The 15,558-nt window shown below is 42.3% G+C and overlaps 1 protein-coding gene across 1 annotated transcript in view; it reads right to left on the reverse strand.

The window, feature by feature from the left end:
* XPO4 (exportin 4) overlaps nt 1–15,558 on the reverse strand; it is a 471,754-nt gene that overhangs the window by 424,427 nt on the left and 31,769 nt on the right. Inside the window, exon 2 of the mRNA XM_078657083.1 lies at nt 4,957–5,062. Coding sequence (XP_078513209.1) covers nt 4,957–5,062 — 106 coding nt within the window. The remainder of the gene's footprint in view (nt 1–4,956; nt 5,063–15,558) is intronic.

A 15,558-nucleotide genomic window follows, 5' to 3' on the forward strand; every position in this document is an offset into this window, starting at 1 on the left:
GGAAAGTACAGACTAAACGTGGGGGGTCACGCTCTGCTAGAAGAAGATTAGTTTCTCCACCCAAAATCCCAGATAATGATGAGGTCATCCCGGTGAAGGGTGACAAGGTGAAACTGGAGGATGAACAAATAAAAAAATTAGTAAGCATGCTCGATTTAAAGATCAAGGGTATAGTCAAACCCCTTGTGGCCAAAATCGATCAGCTTACTGCAGAGGTCAATAGACTAGGAGGTCTCCTCAATAAGACATTGGAGGAAGTAGGTAGCCTATCAGCATTGGTGTCAAATAGGTGTGAAATCCAGGAGGTTCACCGTGGAGGAGGGGTGGGAGGTAGTGAGAATGTTGTACAGCAACCCCGCCCACCCAGCTCCCAGTAGGTGAGGACGGCCAAACTGTAGTTATAGATACTCCCCCAACAACATCCAAAGAACCGCGCCAAGAGCGCGACTCATTCCAATTTGTAGTGGAAGCTTCTCCTTTAGTTTTGGTTCTGGTAAACGCTCCTCCTTTGACACCTGGGCAGGTAGAGTCAACAACTTCTTTGATTGATAAAGCGCTGCATTGGTTGACGAAAAACATGAAGGTATCCCCCTGGGGAAAACAGCAGTTAGCAAGGGAAATCCTTATGGCTAGAAGGGTAGCATGGCTTGGGGATTACCCGAAAAAATTTAAGGGTGACTGTATAGCCTTGAATTTTTCAAGACCTAAGGTACTCCCAAACATATTGGCAAACGTATTCCCCCCACAACGCAGGGATTCTGATATGATCCCACTAACTCTCGACTTTTTCTACAGCAGGAGATGGAGTGTAGCGAACTTTAGTAGATCTTGGTCGAAACGGGCCCCTGTGTTGGGCACATTGGGGAGGGGTGTTCAAACTAGGGATGGAGGTATTAGTTTGGAAAATCGGTTTGGGGTTCTGTCCGACCTGAACGAATGTGATTGACTCTTGAAGGCTGATAGTTCTGCAGATATGGTAGCAACAGAGATTGGCAGAAAGCATGGCCCTGAGGTTGGGAGGGGGATACAAACTAATATGGCCCCTATACCTCGCACAAGCCCATCTGAGAGATCCCACCATATAGGGCAGCCTATAGAGAGCAGGAACCTCAGACTACCAACTTGCCCTGAACCAGTTGGAGAACATGATTGCCCTGAAACAGACGGGCTCCCCCAGAGAAGAACTGCCTTGTGCCCATAAATATAGCACATCAACCAGTGATTGAGGGCGCGAGCCCAGCAATTAAAATCTCGCAGGATCCATCTAGCATTCTACCAGGGTTGGCTTTTCTTTCATGGAACCTCGCTGGAATCGATAATAAGATAACATCCCCTGAATGGTGTAGTTTTGTTGACCAGTATGACATCATCCTCTTTCAGGAATCCTGGTCCATGGTTCTAGTTTATCGTCTGGGGTTCCTCAATTTTCATGCTCCAGCCACCAAAAAATCTAAAGGTCGTCCTGCTGGAGGTTTGATTATTTGGGTTTGACAAGCCCTATGCTGTAAGGTGCAACAAATTAGTTCTCCTTCGAATGACATCCTGTCAGTTAAAATCACATGGGAAAAGGGTCAAGGGGTGGCTATCTATAATATCTATGCAAGGTGGACAGCAGGGGGACAATTATCTGAGGTAATCTCAGCTCTTGATCAGCAGCTTGAGGCACTCCCAACACAGCTGTCTACTATAGTAGGTGGAGATTTTAACACTACCTTCGAACCTCTTGGACAAGAGGATCAGTTTCTCGCTGCTGAGGAGGATAGTAAATGGGGTGTTCCCCAGCTTGAATTACCTGCAGTAAAAAGATGGTCAGCCGTAGCTATACAGCTTAAGGCCCTATGTCTAGTTAGAGGGCTTAGAGCAGCAAATGGACGGACTCCGTCTGATCGCAGGGGAAAAAATAAATTCGACACTGGTAGGCACTCTAGTCTTATAGATTACATCCTGGTGGACATGAGAGGGTGGCACAGTCTGATAGATATGACTGTTAAAACTAGGATGGAAAGTGATCATAACCCACTTTGTATGGATTACCAAGCACAGATGGGGACTAAAGAACCGAAACCGGGGTGTGGGAAGGTCACCTTGGACATTGTCGTTTCCAATAACATGCGTCACATTAAATGGGGTAGTTTTATTGAGAACCCTGAGAAATTGGAGGTCCTTAAAAACATTGTTGTCGAAGAAGTGTCTAATTTAAATACTCACATTAACAAGCCAGACTTTCCCCAAATAATGTTTGAGGCACACATCCACTTCTTCGCAAAACTCCAACTAATTTTTAGGAAAATCATAAAACCAGATAAGGGAAACAAAAAACAACCTAAGGAGGGGTGGTGTAGCAATGCATGTAAATTAGCCCGCCAAAACTTGAGCATAGAAATAAGGTGCAGGAACCCCACAGGAGTGAGAAAGGCAAGGGAGACCTATAGGCGTGCCCAGAAGGTAGCAAAAAAACAGTGGGATGAGGAACAATGGCATGATTTGAAATTAGCTTGTGGAGCAAAGGATTCAAAACAATTTTGGGCCATTGTGAAATGGGATAGAGGAGGTGCAGCTGAAGCCCCCCAAAACAACGTTGCCAAACAAGAGTGGGTAGATTTCTTCAGACCACAATATGCTCGTAATCGAACTGAAGAAGATTGTCCACTACCCCCAACTATTTTTTATCAAAGCAAGCTTTTTACAATCAAAGACGTTAGCATAGCGCTAGATTGCGTGACCGGGGGAAGAGCCCCAGGCATGGATGGCATCCCCGCTGACGTGTTTTTAAGTGATAGATCATCTTGGTGTCAGTACTTCGAGTGTCTAGCTAACTCTGTGGCTAGGGGCGCGCCAATCCCACCCTCATGGAAAGGTGCTGAAATAATTCCGGTCTTTAAAAAGGGTGACAAATCTCTACCCAGTAACTAAAGACCCATTAGTCTTATAGACTCAGCCCAAAAACTCATGGGTCGTTTAGTGCAAAATAAACTGCAAACATGGATAGAAGAACACAATATTTTGTCCCCATATCAAGCCGGCTTTCGGCCATGCACTAGTTCAATTGATCAGGTTTTTTACATCATAGCACTTTACTGGAGGAACGTGGCCTTAACTAAGGGGACACTTTATGCGGTCTTTGTAGACCTGAAATCGGCTTTCGATTTAGTCCCCCGTTCCAAACTTTGGAGGGTTCTCGCTGAGACAGGGATATCCCCGGAGCTATTGACTCTTCTCGTCCGCCTGCATGAGAACAACTACGCCAGAATCAGAAGGGGGATGCAGGGTGAGGTGACCGACTCATTTCCTGTTGAGCGTGGTGTTCGGCAGGGGTGCGTACTGGCACCCACGCTATTTTCACTATACATTAACGGTATAGTGGATTATCTTAACCGTTCCCCCACTGATGGGCCCATTTTGGCTGGGGCCCGCGTGCCTGTTCTCATGTTTGCGGACGACACATTGATTGTTTCCCGGACCCCGAGCGGGCTCCAGAAGGCAGTGAATGCGTTCGGAGAATTTTGCCAACTGCGTGGACTTGAGATAAACACCTCAAAAACCAAGTTCATGTCCCTGAGTCAGCGGAAAACCTTCAAAGGTATAATTAATTTCAATGGAACTCCACTAGAGCAGGTAGAGGCGTTTACGTATCTGGAAATATCTCTCCAGAGCAACATGGGCAGGAAAAGTCATATTGACATGGCTGTTTTAAAATTTCACCAGCTTGCGGGTGCCTTAGCCACAAAGCACAGAGCTTCTTTTACTAAGCCAATCACACCTGCCCTAGAGATCTATAACATGAAGGTCATAAGTGCCTCTTGGTATGGTTCAGAACTTTGGGGATTCAATCATTTGAACCAACTAACAATGGCAGAGAATACATTTCTACGCTGTTTAGTCGGGGTCCCCCAAAGTACTCCTACCATCCCGCTTTTTTATGATCTTGGCAGGAAAAATGGAGGATATAGTACGGCTACGGCCCCTATCATTTTGGAGGCGTATCTGGACAACTCCAGAATTAGTTCACTACGCCCTTGCACTAAAGGACATCATTAGGGCAGATCGCTTTCATTCTATCCAATGGCTTAAAGAGATAAGGGGCCTATTAACAAGGTTGGAGCTTGATCACCTATGGGTAGATGCAGATGTCCCAAGTTTTCCGTCAAAAACAATTCTGAAAAAAAAGTATTGGGAAATGATTTGGATGTCCACCTATAGTACCTGTGTAAACACTAATTTAACAGGACGGTTCCTTGATTTTAAACCTCGCCCACTCTGTGAAGCTTATTGGGATAACATAGTGGGTCCGCTTGACCGAAAGCTGTATTTCCAGTTTAGAACTGGAACTCTACCTGTAAAAGCTTTCAGCTATAAGTGGTCAGCAAATCGGGATGACAAATGTCATAACTGCAAAGATTTGATTGAGAATGTATCTCACATGCTGTTTGTATGTCCCCTCTATACAAGCCCTCGTAGTAAGTGGCTAAAACCAACATGCATCAATATGGGTACCCTGAGATATATTGAGGCGCTAAGGATATTGGAGACAGACTTCTCACCCTGTATAGCGATTGCTGTTGCTAAATTTCTAAGATGGGCTTGGATTATACGCACTCGCACTTTAAACTCTATAGAAGTTAGCTATTGAACTCTAAGACACTTAAAAATATGATTGATCTTGTTTTATGTATATTTTAGCTGTTTTAAAACATCCTCCTAAAAAATGTGCTTTTTAATTCGTAGATGACAGCTACAAAGATTTAATAACTTTTTAACATTGTATTTTTTTATTGCATTTAGTATTTATAATGTTAATGTATAATGGTTGTGATAGGATGTATAATTTGCTTTTATGACATGCTGTCGAATAAAGCTTTTTGAAATTGAAAACATACAAATTAAGGAAAAAACAGGTGTACACAGCCAGGTTAATACTGCAATGTAACCACTTTCAGAACAAATGAAAGAACTTACCTAATATATGCTTGCAAACTGCAAATGGCGATTTGGATTTCCTAAATGATAAAAATATGTGTTCTGCGTGTTGCCGTTGTTCGTTATTGACCATAGAGGGTGGTGCCTAAAAGAGAAAAAAGAATGACGTTTTTACCAAATTTCCCAACAAAAAATGTAACCTTCATGTGTGCCAGAGGTCACTTTTTACCACCTAATGTCTTCAACTTCTGCACCCCAAGACTGTTGTGTAAGGAGCTAATGTGCTGGCTATTGGATAGAAATGCATCATTCGTATTACTTCATAACAATGTGGAGAGTGCACTATTTTCGGGCTAGCTCAGACACTATAACACATTTTGATTACAAGACTGTAATAGTTGTTTCCAAACAGGATGTTCAGATGAATTTGCAAAACCATTAGGTGGTAGCTGAAAATGCTACTGGTATTGCTCAGCAATTTCAGATTCCTCTTTCCATTAACATTCTAATTTTAGTTTTCAAAACAGAAAAGTTAAACTTCAAATATGAGTTTTTAATGTTAAATGCACTCAAACGGTCCCAGGAGATCTTGCACATTCTACACTGCACTTTCTAAAGAATTGGCTCTTTAATGAATTTACAAGTTTAGCTGAACAGAACAGCGAGCGGAAAGTAGATACAAGCAACTCTCTTCATTGACTTCTTCACAGCTTTGGATAAAATAGATTTTTGCAACGTGATGAAGAAAAGTTGCTTGACCGACTTGGAATTCATCTCCAAAATCAAATATTCAAGCAGTTAGGATGAATGAAACAGTGAAGCTTTAATGAGGTAGGCCCCTGTAAAGTTCAGTAAATGGAGTATTTCCTAGGATGACGGCATTAGAAACTTTTCCACCTGCAGAATGTAGAGAGATGTAAAATAGGCAACGTATGTACTTGTCGTAGCAGAACCCGGAAGACATAGTCCTTCAAGTTATTTCTTGCTTTTACAGCCTTTCCTCCAAAAAACAACAAGGCAGAGTTCCCAAAAAGGCCCGCGTAAATTTTAGGTAAGTAAGATGATCATTAGATGAAACAGATGAAGGATTGAAATACATCTATAAGAAAAAATACCTAGCTGCTCCTAGCAGTCCTATGATACACGTTTGAGTAAAAAGAAATGGTGATAGTTAAAGTACATAAAAAGGTCAATAGTGCAAAAGGAACAGTATAGTGGCCAGTGTAGGAAAAGGGTGACATCAAAATAAATAGAATACAATGAAACACTCCTAACTTTTATTGTAGATCGACAGTTATGTGGGTACAAATATTCAGCTGTGTTGGATAGTTTGTCAAACAAAATGAGAGTCGATTCATGATAGTGTCATCAGCAGTTCAGTCGGCTGAAGCTACTTCTGGTAGTCACCATTCAACAGGAGAGAAATAATTATTTACAAAATCTGGAGCAAAAGTAATTTCTCTAAAAACTACAAGTCACATAAGGCTCAATAGGACGAGCCAGTATAGCCTTTTAGAAAGTTTATACAAAATGTTCATGTCCTGCATGGTAAGAATTACTATAGCAAGTAGTTGGAAAACAATGACTGAACATCAGCTCCATTCAACAGAACAAGACGAGACCTTCCAATTTGCTTAACTATAGCAGCAACATGAGACGTATTTGTCTGAAGACTGACTGAAGGGGCGGACATAAAATTTAAAATTAACAAAAGTCAATTGACTCAAACCTAGACACTAAGCAATGCAAGAAAAATGGATGCAGAGTATTGTCCTACACGCCCTACCAGAGTCTCGACCAAAATCCATGACACCGTGTGGCTTTAGTGCAGTGAATAACTGGATTACGGATCCAGCTCTTCACGGCAGAGGATTCCTATGGAAGCCATAAATAACAATAGAATCATATGTATTACCGAATTAAAATGAATCATGATGATTAATGCTACCTGCATAGATAAAATTGACAAAGACAAATATGCCCAAGTACACAGCTATACCTACGGAGACAGTCCGTTCCAACAAAAAATAAGGAAAATGAAAATCGTCCACCAATGAAAATATGCATCTTTTGAACACTACCAGAAAATATAGAGCTGCATGAAATCAGAAGATGTGCTATATGCTCTGGAAAGACACAATCTGCTCAGTGTTTAGAAAAGGTTGTCAAGACACCAGCATCTTATACCTCAGAACAACAATACTAATCACACAGTGAGCTGCATATCATGGAATGGAAATTGTGACATTTCACTTAGCACAAGAATGTCCCCTGCAGAAAATAACAGCAGCCACAAAGTATCATAGGATTGACGTGGAATTAGTCAGACACATGTTTATGGCACCTACAAAAAGCATAGGATTGCTGTTTTTTTTAAAGTGCATCTTTCGAGTATTAGGGAGGGTGGGCAAGCAGCAAGATGGAGAACCTCGCACAAGGAATGCCAGTTCACACAAATCTCGTTAGAATGAAAGTGCAATATAAACTGCGGATTGTATTTCATTTCTTAATTATAAATCACAGGAACACTGTAAAAGGTACTCATCAGTTGGCATTTCTAGTATGTAGGTCTCTTTCAAAAGCACCTATGAAAAACATTGATCACTTCGTGGCAGGGTACAAATCAAATTTGAAATATCTCGTTATAGACCACAAGCAGCAGGTGTATTCAATAAATATTTTCACTATGGTTACAAGAAATCTGGGTGAACCATCTTTTGCTCCTATCTTGCCTACGATGTGGCTAGTGTGCCCAGTAGACGAGACAACCAATGGAAATGGGCTATGCAGCATATTAAGCCCAAAACAATCTCTTAATATGTAGGAAAGATACGCATACCATCATCAAGCTCTGAAAAGAGAACAGAATAACCACTTTTTAAAGCTTCACGATTAAAGATATGGAATTGCAACATCACCCCAAAAAATTTTTACTTTCTTTTTATTTGTTTCAACAAAACGATCCATTCAGATACACAGAAGATGTCAGACAGTTATGATTCACATGGCCTCCATTACAGGGAGAGCAACAATGCGCATAAGTGGTAGAGGACAGATACATCAAACAGGGTATTACATTGCAATTATTTACAACCATAATTCTCCCAGATCTGGATCCCCACTTCCTCACCCATTGTCAAGCTCTATACTTCTCCCCGGCAACCCTTACCCAGTTGCTGTGAATTCTGGGGCATCCCTAGATGATATGGAAGAAAGTAACATCCAAATATTATACGATATTTTGCCAGTAGATAACAAAATAGATCACTGGATAAAACAACTGTCAGACAATCCAGATCAAAATTACTGCTGACTTAAGGTGGTTAAAAAATGCAAAGAGTGAAATAAAAAATGACAGCACACATGAGCAAGAGGGTAAAAATGTTTTTTTTTACCAAACGCTGAATTTATCAGTTGGGATAACAAAATTAAAGCGATGTCTTAAGCACCCTCTACCACTACTCTGTTGTATATCTCCCAGGTAGATACAGATCACTGTGTACAGGTTACAAACACTTCTTAGTGGGCTTCTCTATGAATTAAAAAAAACAATTATTTACAGCAACCACCACCAGTCTAACTTAGTTCCCGAATTAAAATAATCGTTTTAGAGAAATCCATTCACAGGTTCACTTCACCAGTAAATAGGACATTTATTAAAATAAACACAAATAGTGTGCCCCTGTCACTTACAGGAATTTCAAGCAGGGACTTGGCTTGTAATTAGGCCTACTGTACTATTTCAGTTGGAAGTTCTCTGCTGGATAACAACCCCTTATCACCACAACTGCAAGATTGTTTACGGACTGTATATAATGAGTTCAGCAGAATATAGGACTGTGAAAGGAATCGTGAGGAGAGAGTAAAAGCCTAACTGACCCTGTGTCTACTGCAGCTCTTAACTTGATGCTCGTTTCCTTGGGGAGTTTTTTTTGACAGACAAGCATGTATCTGGAACGAATTACTACAAAATTCCTGCCCTTACTGCAATGATTCATGTTATGTCTCATGAAAAGCAAGGCATCAGTGGGAATAGCACAACACCAAGAACGTCTGCCTTCAACCAAATCTGGAAAATGCTAACACCAACGTGACCAGCCCATGCAGTGATGATAGACATGAATGAATCCCTGGCTATTCTTCCCGGAGCATGGAGCTGGGCCTGAAGTTGGCTCAGTAGCTGAAGAGGTCATGGAAATTTTGCTACAGCAACATTTGCAGTTATCTGTTCCCTATGACATTCGAGATCCAGCAGGAAATTCTCCTTCAAGAAAGCTCACAGTAATGAGCAGAACCTTGAAACTTTGTTGCGGTGAAAAAGCCAATCAGCCATGAAAGAAATACTTTGAGAAATTCCATCACAGTAAATATAAAACTGGGCAATAGGAAGGGCCACAAAGGTAAAACACATAAAGGGAAGGTTACACCATTTGCAAAGCAGAAGAACTCTTGATATGTTATTTTGGGAAGCAGAATAACAAAGCTAAGGCCCACCCGAATGTCACCACTTGAATAAGCTAATATTACACATTTGTGAATACTGAAGGAACACTAAACATTTCAATGTCCAGCGGAGACCTCAGTGATAGCAAGCAAAGGTCTGCGGCCTGTAATAAACATTATGTTAGCTTACCGACTTTAGCTCAGGGTGCCTCGGTAGGTGTGCTTAGGCTGATCATCCCAAAGAGGAAAGGCCAAGGGAATAAGTGCATTGAAAAGGAGGGAATACAAGTGGTTTTGCATCAATCAAGGACAACAATAACACATGATGTATGCTTTTCTGAACCAATTGGAAGTACATATATTAACAGTCAAAACTGCTACAATTATTGGTAACCCATATTTTGGTTGAATGATGACAGTCTGACAAAATAGGATTCTCCCACAGCGCTTGTGGTGCACCTTGCTGTATCACTGTAAGAAAGTTAGTTGCTTGCTGCAAAGAATGTGGGTCCTTCACAAGTAATAAGTCTGCAACCTTCCCTCTACTGGAAATCAAGTATCCAGCTGTAGCACTTGACTCTCTTCGAGTAGAGACGCAGCAGTCAAGTGCCTACTAGGAAGGTGGTATGGACTGTTACCCCGATCTGCAGACACAAAACAAGCAAAACCTAATAAATCAGGCAAGTGCTTTTACTTATAAAAGAAAAGCACTTTAGTACGCACACACTAGTCAATACCACACATTATTTTACACAGGTACATGACAGCAGGCAGAAATACCTATGGTGAAACCCTCCTAATAGTACACAAACCTAACGAACCCTGAATCCTAGAATCACGAAACCCCCACATATACCACAAACACCAAAATGGGTAGTAGTATCAGAAAGTAGGGCTACTGCCTTTGTCAGGCAGTCACCACATTAATAAGAACAGGTATGTGTCATAATAAACCAATGCAACACCCTTAAAAAACACTAAGGTTGGTACCATCTTACAATAGCAATGCTACTGGTGGTATGCTCCAGCCACCAGGAGTAGTTTCTTCAGGCTTGCTATCCTCTAACTTTAGCAATTCTTGGGGGGAGCGATTTCTGCTGCTCTCACTTCCTACCCCAACCTTCCTGCACAACATTTTATGAATGTCCTAGATAGCATCATCAAATGGTCTGTTGAAAGACCTGATCTGGAAGCCTATGCTCCGCCCTTATTTGCCACAGCTGCCTGACCCCTTCCTCCAAAACTTCAAAGGGTAGACAGACCCTCCTGGAACTGGCAATAGAGGGCTGACTAACCCCCACCTCCTTTGGTTTTGTGGGACTGAGAATTCCCAAGTCAGGAGCAGTATGAAAAGATGTAGATTTCTTTCCCCATTCTCTCCTCTCTCATGAGCAGGCCTAATTACTGGCTGGTGGCCCTACTGTGTGTAGATCGCCCAGCTGGCCAGCAGAGCTATTAACTAGGTCCAGCAGACCGATTCAAAGGCTGAATCTGACTAGGCACAGAGTCAGAAAAAAATGAGACGTCTTGAAGTGCCACAAGGAGTGCTTCCATATATGTGGAAATTAATGTAGGATCTGCATTTGGTATCCAGATTTACCATAATATTGGTACATTAACCAACTCTCTAGCCCAAACTATGGAGAAACTGAAGTTTGGAGCAAATTTCACCTATAATGTAAAATATAGTGAAGCACTCAACTGTTGATCACCACTCATGTTATACAGCCTGCACAGGTCAGCACCAATCTAGGAAGAGGTTACCTGTTCAGAGATACAGGGATGAGTTAGACCTTAGTCTCACATGCCCAGTCACATGTTCCTGCTCCCCTATGGGAAATAACAAGCTCACCTAACGGCTGGTAAACACCAGAAATTGAAGAGATCCCACAAGCAGATATCCCTTCTTCAGTGTGTGAAACTGAGTATGTGAATACCTATATCTGAGTGCAATATCAGCAATGGTGTCAAAGAAAACATTAATGTTAAGAAATTGATATGGGTACTCTGCAACAGTCAGTCCCTGTCAGAAAGCATGTCAACTATGGGAATAATGCCGGGCTACTAAACCATAAACACTCCAACTCCGGACAAACAACACAGAGTGATGTTGAAGTACAAAAGACATACTATCCCTGGTTATGAAGAAAACACTAGGCTTCAACTCACACCTACCGTTCCACCCTGCTTGTAAGGTATGAGATAAGGAAAGAACAATAGAGCTAAAATTGGGGATTGATGCCCTTAAAAGAAAAAGCAAGTCTGGACTAAAAGCACTTTAAATAGAGCGAGAGGTAAGGGCAGCGAACTGCAACAGTATCGCAATCTGGCTCCTAGGATGAGAGCGCAAAGAGGGACCATCGGCTGGTTATAAAAATAGATAAAGAACCTAAAGGAATAAGTTAAGACAGTGAAATAATACCATGTTAAAGAAATTGGTGACAAAGACTTTAAGACAGGATTTACCCAGTTTATCTGTCAAGAGAGAAACCGTGTATACATCCATCACTCAGCAAGGTATGATGGTGTATTTCACTCCCACCTAACCTGAATCCTCCACTACTGCTCATACAATCTGCTGTTCTGATAACATCACACAAACAGAGTTGGCAATCCCAGTTAAGTAGCCAACCTTAGAATCTAATCTTTGCCAGAGAAGTGGAATGATCCACAAAGGAAAAGGACTACCGGGCCCACAAATCACAAAATGAAGCATTCAGATGATTCTGGAATAAATGATTGGCTAAAGAATAAAGTATAACATGGATAAACGGTGTTCAAGGACATGATGTTCATCAGGAGGATTTGTGTTACAGATAGGGATTAATCAACAGATAGGAATTAATCAACTGATCACATCCTCATAGGACGTGGGGACAGCAACTAATCAAGATTCTTGAGAAGAAGCCAGAGATGTTAAGTTTTTCTCTAAAATAAATCTACACTTGTGGTCAGTCCTTGCTTTCCATGATCTTACAGACCACTTTCCCTACCTGTATTTGCTTTTCTCTTATTGAAATCTTACCCTGACCCTATCCCCCCCCCCTCCAAAACACACAAATCTTCTTCCCACTTTGTGCGCAAGATAAAAAGTATTTTTTAAATGAATGTAGCACAAAAAAAAAAAAAAAGATCGATAAAGGTTTCAGGGACGTTATAGCTAGGCTCAGATTTTACTCGTACAAAACCAGTGAAATTCAGAAGTTTCCTTAACTAACTATAACTTATGCCCTCCCCCTGCAATCCACTACTTATGACCTCACACATTACATCACTGATGACATAATCCAGTGAGTCTCTTTCGTAAACAGGACGGAAGGTAGATGGCAGGTTGACTCCGCCAAGGCCTCCACTATGCTTCGTGTTTCCCCACCCACCGTTGCCTCGAGGCTGCTGTTTCCTTGCAGCAAGCTGAGCGGGCAGACACACAACACTGTGCTGCTAAATTGATTTACTTTCACTGCTTTTTTCCAGACACAGATGCCAAATGCCTCCTGAGTTTTTGGCTGGAAAAATGCTGTGCTGTGACACCGATGTGTGCCGTTAAATCCCAATACAAAGATCCTGGTTACTAAGAGGAATATCGCGGTCTCCTGCTGCTTCCTGTGTGCTCTCTTCAGTGTGCTGCTTCCCTGCGGCATCTCGGGCCCTTTCATGGCAAGTTTGTAGCAGGAGTTAACATTACTTGTGCTCACTTTTCCTTCTCTTCAATGCTGCAGCTGTGCGGGAGGCATACTTTCAGCCATACATACCTGGTTCTTTGTAGTCGGGTATTTTGGCCAAATCTTATCTGCCAGGACTCGTCTATGGTTCCCTCAAAAGCCAATGTTACGCAAGGGGCACATGGAGCCCGAGGGGCAGTAAAGACTCGCGTTGAGCACGAACCAGAGTTGGATATTGCAACAGCTGGTGCATCTGAACATTTGTCCTCGGCAGCCCCTTACATGGGTCCCCTATCTTGAAGCTGCTAAGGACTGGAGCAGCCAGAGACCTTGTTGAAGCTTTTGCTAAGGAACTGGTAGCAGGGGAAGAATCCCAGTTGGCGGAAGTTTTGATAGCGGCAGCAGTGACAACTACAGTGCCTACTATATCTCCTCTCCCATCGCCCACGCTGCAGGATCAATGTCAGGACTACGAGCAAGCACCCTGTACTGCTGAGCGGATGCTGGAGGACTTACCACTCAATGACCTGGTCTCACTGATTTCAACTCTGATCTCAGTTGGTGAATTACCGGGGGCAGCACTGCACCAGCTATTCAAGATGTTTTCGCAGCGGGCGTGCAGGACACCCCAGAGCTACAAATGTAAGTACTGCCCATGATATGCCACATCTATCTTGGAAGAGTAACATTGATGTTGATTTGCCTTGCCATGCGCCTAAGATGTTAGACAAGGATTCACCAGGTGAATTTAATTCTGGGAGGCAAAGTGGCAATACTAAGCCTGGGGTGATCTTAAAAGATGTGGCTTCAAGTGACCATTTACTTGCTCATGGATGCTCTCAGATCACTGCTGCGCACCCTGCTCAGTTTATGGATAGTGATTTGCCTGCAGTACAAGGAGCCATGACTCTAGCTCAAGGGGGGGTCGTCCTCTATTGATCAGGACAGAGTAAGGCTGTCCAGGAAAAAGGAAAAGCCCACGTATCAGGTCACTACCACTGTACATCAATTACTTAAACCTGAGAGACATCGTCAGCATGGCAAACCAGGCGAGCTTGTCGCCAAGACTGAGAAAATGGGTAACTTCTAAGGGAGAAGTCAAATCGAATATATCACGCCTGTACGCTACGCTCCCTAGGGCAGAAGTGGAAAAACAGTGCTCTCAGCAACAAGCGCCACTAGCTGCACACTGCATGTATGCTTCACTCCGAACCCTGGCTCTCCCTCAGATATATCGTCAGGGAATATATCTGACCAATCTCTTCTACTTTAGACTAAGGAGGGGCATATCGTGGAGGCTCTACAAGAGCCATCTTTAGGATCAATTATTACAATCTCAATGAGCTGAGGCACAAGTTTATTATACCCAGGCAAGAACAGTTAACCTACAGATGCAAAAGTCAATTGAAGAGTTTTCTGTGCAGATTTGTAAACTTACAACTAATGTTGCAGAGCTCCAGGAGAGGGTTGCTTGTAATGAGGAACAAGCAACAACAATAGCAAAGTCTGTCCAGAATCACGAGGCCTACTGAAATCTCTTCAAGCGAAGATTGAAGACATGGAAAATCGACATAGAGGGAACAATTTTGAGGATTTTTGGGATACCAGATGGTAAAGAGGGCTCTGACCCCTGACCACATATTGTTTAGTTGTGCATGAAGGCTATACCTGATCTCAGCGATTGGGACTGCGATTCACAAATACAACGCGCACATCGGCTTCCTTTCAATCGTAATATTTCCAGTACAAAAATAATGCAACCCGACCTTTATTGATATACATTGGGAACTTCCACCTCAGACATGCTATCTCTCTTACAGATCGATCTACATCACTAGTCATAATTGATAATTTGTTGATTGTTGCTTGCTCGGATTTATGTAGATCCCCAATGGACAGAGATGGAAGCTTTGGCAGTTCATAGATTCATTTAAAGCAGCAGCAGCGCAAGCTTTCTGTAGGAACCAGCCCGCCTTAAAGTTATGAAAGATGGTCAGTCCCGGATGTGCTTCTCGGAAGAAGAGGCGGCCCAGGCCTTAGCCAGAGGGGCGAACAATCATATGCCACTATCAATTAAAGCATGAAATGACAATATGTTATAATAATGGCACCAAAGTTTTGTTTTTCTCTGTTCTCCTTTCTTATTTTCTACTTTTTCAGGGTTTTTTCTTCCCTTTTCTCTCTTCTTTATCTTGGTTTCTGCCGCAATGCTATTCTGCTATTTCTCAAAACAACGAAATTCTCAGTGTGGGTAGGTGGGGGTTCTGGGGTGGAAGCGACGGTGGCTCTTTCGGGCTGTTTTCCATCAATGGCTCTAGAATGGGGCGATTCCATCCTTAGGGTACAGAAGCATTAGCCTCAAAATCAGTGTCACGGATGATTTCATTCAGTTTTTCCAGGCTAATCAGTCCACATACACAGGGTGGGGTGTGGAAGTAATCGGTCATGATAAGTTTTATTCAAACAGGATGCTTATTTTGTTTTTTGGATATCTGGGGCTCACATTTCAATTTCCAAATATAGGAACTCACATTTA

The sequence above is a fragment of the Lissotriton helveticus genome, chromosome 8 (assembly GCF_964261635.1).
Source record: "Lissotriton helveticus chromosome 8, aLisHel1.1, whole genome shotgun sequence".
In the NCBI taxonomy this organism is placed as follows: Eukaryota; Metazoa; Chordata; class Amphibia; order Caudata; family Salamandridae; genus Lissotriton; species Lissotriton helveticus.